Genomic DNA, 6,000 nt, shown 5'->3' with positions numbered 1-6,000 from the left:
CAGTCGGTGTTGTGTCAGTAGGGTCACACTGTCAGTCAGAGCTGTATGTGTGGTGTGAGTACGGTCACGCTGTCAGTCGGTGCTGTGTGTGTGGTGTCAGTAGGGTCACACTCTCAGTCGGTGCTGTGTGTGGTGTCAGTACGGTCACGCTGCCAATCGGTGCTGTGTGTGTGGTGTCAGTACTATCGAACTGTCAGTCGGTGCTGTGCTTACGGTCACGCTGCCAGTCGGTGCTGTGAGTACGATCACGCTGTCAGTCGGTGCTGTGTGTGGTGTCAGTACGGTCACGCTGTCAGTCGGTGCTGTGTGTGGTGTGAGTACGATCACGCTGCCAGTCGGTGCTGTGTGTGGTGTGAGTACGATTACGGTGTCAGTCGGTGCTGTGTGTGGGGTCAGTATGGTCATTCCGCCAGCAATCAGTGCTATGAATAGGCTGCGATGGAAGCGGAAACACGTCAGGCGATGATGGCGGCTGCAGGCGGTGCGGCGGCCTGATTGGCTGTGGCTGACAGTGCGGTGGATGAGCGGACATGGCGGGTAAGTTGCAGTGGGTGATGTGCGGGGTGGTCAGCGGGTGACACAGGAGCCGGTTACCCCTCAGGGGCTCATACTGGAGAGGGGGGGATCACGGGGTATGTCCGAGGGGGGCTGTGTGTTACAATGACACCCTGCACAGCCCCCACCGCCGGCACATTCTCCCGCCAAATCCACACAGCATGTCCTGCCAGCTGAGGAGAGTCTGTGTCCTGTGGCAACCCTCAGCTCAGCACAATGTCAGGAGAGTCTGTGTACCCTACCTAATGTTGTACTACAAGGCACAACATGGCCTGCAAGCTGAGGAGAGTCTGTGTACACTACCTAATGTTGTACTACAAGGCACAACAGGGCCTGCAAGCTGAGGAGAGTCTGTGTACACTACCTAATGTTGTACTACAAGGCACAACATGGCCTGTAAGCTGAGGAGGGTCTGTGTACACTACCTAATGTACTACAAGGCCCAGCATGGCCTGGCAGCTGAGGAGAATATCTGTAACATGCCAACCACCAATGTGGCACTAAAGGGCTCAGGGTGTCCTGCCAGCTGAAAAGAACCTGCTTAGTACTAAAAGTCTCAGCTTGTCCTCCCAGCTAAGGGAAGTTGGTGTGTTTTGTCAACCCCCAGCTCTACCTAATGTGGTACTATAGAACTCAGCATTCCCAGCCAACCAAGGAGAGTCTGTGTGTCCTATCAACCCCCAGCTCTGACTCCTGTGGCACTAGAAGGCTCAGCATGCCCAGCCAGAGAAAGAGACTGCACAAATCAAAAGCTGTGGTACTACAAATCTCAGCATACCCAGCCAGCTGAGCCTGTGCACCTTGCTCATTTCCAGTCTTCTCTGTGTGTAACTACAAGTTTCAGCATACCCAGCCAGCTGAACGTGTTGACATTGGCAGCTGGAACATGTCTGCGTTCTCCTTTCTGGATAGAAATTATGCAAATCTTGTCAGTGTGATAAAATGTTGCAAAACTGCTAAACTTGTCCCCCGCCACAATGTGTCCGAGTGCCAGGAGACACCTCGTACCTCCCTCTGTCTCCTTCATGATGTCTGACCATACACCACAGAACAAGGCAAGCTCCCCGTCTGCTCCAAATAAGCCTTTTTTTTTTTAAACCCCAAAACCTCCCATGAGGTCTGTGCCCCTTTCAGGACGGTTCCCTTTATTTACATTTTCATTGATGGCGGATAGTACAGCTCACACTATACATCCAGCACTGCGACCCTCATACACAGGAGCCATCATTAATCCTCCTCTCCCCCGTGCCCATCCACAGAACTCCTTGTATTCTATGACCCGCTCACATGATACAAGGCCTTCTGTGAAAGCTTTACTAAAGGAAATTGTAAAAATAGGAAAGCAATCATAATTTTTTTTTTTTTTTTTGTGTAGAATATCTCTTTATTATTTTCCAATATATACTAGGGATGCACCGATACCGCTTTTTCTGTATCGAGTACCGATATTTTTTTTTTCTGTACTCACCGATATCGGAAGTCTTATTAAGGAAGCCAGGCGGCGTGCAATGACTAGCCACCTGGCTTCCTGATTAGCAGGGAAGCCATCTCCATGCTTCTCGTCACTAGGTGACGAGAAAGCATGGAGCCGGCTTTCTGGCTAATCGGGAAGCCGGGCAACGTGTAATGACGCGACGCCTGGCTTCCTGATCAGCCATGACACAGGCTCCATGCTCCCTCATGACAGCCAATCATGACGAGGGAGCATGGAGCTGGCTTCCCGGCCAATCATGACGAGGGAGCATGGAGTTGGCTTCCCGGCCAATCATAACGAGGGAGGATGGAGCCGGCTTCCTGGCCAATCAGGAAGCCAGGCAGCGTGTAATGACTCGCTGCCCGGCTTCCTGATACCAGAAGCTCAAGTATCGGGCTAGGCATCGGAGCATTTGGGCGAGTACTCGCAGAAATATTTGGCATCGGCACCGATACAAGTATCGCTGCATCCCTAATATTTACACAGTATAAACATACAGACATTATTGTTAAGAGACCACCATATAATCTGCTCATATTAAAAGCATTATACCCTTCAAGGGTCTCGGCTAGAAAGAAGCCAAAAGAAACAAAAAAATCATAAAAAATGTTAGACACCTAATGGGGGTTAACTTTTTGGGATTTTGTTTACACAGCAGATTTTAGGAAAACATTTTTTCCTAGAGCTTTATTTTAAAGCGGACTCTTTACCCCCTTTCACTACAAAAATCACATCAGTGTTCAGCTCTGCATACCGTTATGAATTTTTTTTTTGCTTTTACGTATAAGTATTGTTTTTTCACTTCCTGATCCACTTCTAGCACAAATAATGTAATGTCCCCAAGCGTTGCATCCTGAGAAGATGACATCAGCAGAGCATTGCTGGGAAATCTCATCTGTAATCTCATGAGATCTCAGGGAAAGGCATTTTCCTCCCCTGAGATGATGTGCATGGTGCCAGAGTTCCAGGAAGTATAGGGAGTTCTATTATTTTGCCCTTAGTTAAAATGGCCACTGTCAGAAGACTGGGGAAGAAAAGAGAAATAGGGTGTGCAAAGAATACATGTATTATTGCATGTTTACAACCAAAGTATCCGTGTACCAACAACTTCCTTTCCCACAGACATCCGTGTTCTCTCTGACCACCTATATACTTGTATATCACTGGGATGGCAGTGACTGCATTCATTCTGCTGGTGATAAGAATCACGTCATGCTGATGTTATACATTTTACTCATTCAGTTTTTTACCCCCTTCTTATCGGTGATCTCTTTCATCTCTTTTTCTTTAGGCCTCAGTGCTATGGAGAAGAAGCTTGCCGAGTACAAGTGTAACACAAATGAAGCCATTAAATTAAAGTTAGGTGTGTACATTGGATGCTGATATTTATTGTTCAGTCATGTTCATGCATTTAAGTTAAACATGGATACATGTGTAAAGGTTACAGACTTGCAGAGGAAAACTGTTATGGTCAGTGTAGGTGGTATAAGATATATGGTTATTTAAAGGGAAATTCCACCTTTTCAATAAATAAATGCCATAAAATTGATGTCACTGATTTTCATGTTACACCCTGAATAAGGGTGAAACATGGTATAAAAGGTTACCATTTAAAGGGTAATTCCACTTTCCCAGGCGAATTTTGGAAAATAGAATTACCGCCATGCTCTACCTCTGGGAGTCATGCCTGTGACTCTTTGCAATGCCTCATGGGACTGTGGGTAGTTCCACAACAGCTGGTGTGCCAAGATTGCCCACCCCGGATCTAACACTCCTGCCAGGTTTTTATCTCTGTGAGCCCATTGGGGAGATTATCCCTTTCTTCTTTTCCCTGTGATACAATAAAAGGGGGATGTGGATGTCCCTGAAACAGGAAGGTCTGGAAAGCAATGGAAGTATTGTCAGGAGCTCTGACCCTTCCTCACTAAACTACAATTGTGTTTTTAAGGGCTTGTTCACACGACGTCCGAATTCTGTCCGGACCAGATCCGTGCGCTCATGCGTCCCAATGTATCCCTATGTGTTTTATGGGCTACAGTTCTCACGAGCGCAGTCCGTTCCGGACAGAAAAAATACTGCATATCACATTTTGTCCGGTCCGGAAATGCACGAACGCATCAAAAATGCACTGCAGCTTACATACTGACAGCCCCACTCCAACCCAAATTTTTTATTTTTTTTTAACTGGAACACATCAAAAACGCACTGCATGCATAGCACCGCGTCTCCAGACCAGGACCAGAAAATCGTGTGAACAAGCCCTTAGTCTGTATCATGTTTGAAAGACTTTCCATCACTTCCTGACAGCAGGCGAGAGGATATCTCCCTCACAGGGACGCAGATGTCAGAGGCTCTATCCCCTTCCGGTTCTATCTAGAGTACAGCATTTTGGCTGGAGTTCATGTTTTTTTAAATTTATTTCACTGGCTACATGCTTTGTTCTAGGTAATTTAATCTCTAGTTGGTGAAGCCGGGGTCAGGATGACCAGATCATGCACCTTAAAGCATAGGCACTGTATCAACCATAAGGCTCCATTCACATACAAGGTTTTCCGTGAGGAAGACCGCGCGGGATGAAAACGCAAACATTTTTAATCCGCACGGATGCCGCTCGTTTGCGGCTATTATAAAGCACGCGAATGTGCGGAATCCGCCACATTATCACGCTTCCACTATTTAGGAGGCCGCAGGGTTTTGAACAATGCACATTAAAGTGCGTTGTTTTTTTCTCTGTACAGCCGCTCCAGTGTGAATGGAACCTTAAAAAGAAAAATCTCTTGGAACTGCTCCAATGCCATCAAGCTGAGCAATGCAGCCCGTGTGCCGGCTCCCTGTCATATAGAGAGTAATGGCAAGCATGATACCCCCCTATATGCCTAGTATAAAGACAGGTAGTAGTATCCTCTATGGTAGGGGACCAGTACATGGATCCAGCAAAGTCACAACTCTTAGAACTACATATCTGAGGCCTGTGTTTGGTTATAAATATTACAATATTAATAATAAGTTAGTGAAGGTGTTCTATTTATCATCGGTATTCTCTCACAAGCACTTTGCATATTACATTTAGTTGCTTGCGTCGGGGATTGCAATTTTCCTGAATTTGTGAGTAAAATGTATCCATTCATATATTTTTCCATGTTTAGTGCGTTTTCCTGACGATATTGAGGATGATAGCACAGCCTTTAATCCGGAGTTCAGTCACCAGTTATTTGGAGATGAGTAAGTAACATTCATAATTATATATTTTTCAAAGAAAAATTATATTAAAAGGTTTTGGATAGAGTGGAAAGAGAGAACATTTCTGTCAGGTTTGTTTTGCTACCTGTGACCCCATTAAGGAGATTGTACCTCACTTCCTGATCGCCATACAAGTTATAGGAAGGAGCAGCGGTCAGTAGGTCAGGAGAAGAACAGACAGCAATAAAAAAACAAAAACATGGGGAGAACTTCCTTTTTCTGCGTTCTCTGTTGTAGAAGTTTGCCATCTGTTCCTATTCTTATAGTTCCAAGTTGCAATTGTCAGTTTATTTGGTTTAACAAAGCACAGCAGGGTCAGACTTTGTATCATAGTAAAATGTACAAGTTTGCAAAACCACATAAAAAGCTTTGTTAGGTTATAGATTCAATTGTAATGCTGTATCGTGGTTTAGAACTGTGCCTGGGATCGTTCTTTCACATATGTGATGATTGTTGTGAGTTTGTAGAGTTGTGGAGAGAATGAATTACACTCATCGTCCTAATTAGAGCCGACTGGGGACACTGAAACTGTCACACATTGGCTCTTCTGATCAGGAAATGAGCGATCACATACTGCCGATCGCTCAGTTCCCGATCGTCTCCCTGGAGAGAGGAGTGACTGACGGTCATCATCACTCCCAGAGCGGACGTGGAAGGGGGCAGGCACAGCTGGCTCTGCCTCTAGAAAGGCAGAGGCAGCGGTCAGTCATTGGGGTTGATCTGGACAGTAT

At 45.9% G+C, this 6,000-nt stretch overlaps 1 protein-coding gene across 1 annotated transcript in view; it reads left to right on the top strand.

Moving 5' to 3' along the window:
* Positions 1-431: 431 nt before the first annotated feature.
* HAT1 (histone acetyltransferase 1) overlaps positions 432-6,000 on the top strand; it is a 53,247-nt gene continuing 47,678 nt past the window's right edge. The window contains exons 1-3 of the mRNA XM_018572311.1: positions 432-537; positions 3,321-3,392; positions 5,176-5,251. Coding sequence (XP_018427813.1) covers positions 531-537; positions 3,321-3,392; positions 5,176-5,251 — 155 coding nt within the window. The 5' untranslated portion in view covers positions 432-530. The remainder of the gene's footprint in view (positions 538-3,320; positions 3,393-5,175; positions 5,252-6,000) is intronic.

The sequence above is a fragment of the Nanorana parkeri genome, unplaced genomic scaffold (assembly GCF_000935625.1).
Source record: "Nanorana parkeri isolate BGI_ZX_2015 unplaced genomic scaffold, ASM93562v1 scaffold44, whole genome shotgun sequence".
In the NCBI taxonomy this organism is placed as follows: domain Eukaryota; kingdom Metazoa; phylum Chordata; class Amphibia; order Anura; family Dicroglossidae; genus Nanorana; species Nanorana parkeri.
This window is presented reverse-complemented; position numbering and strand designations above follow the sequence as displayed.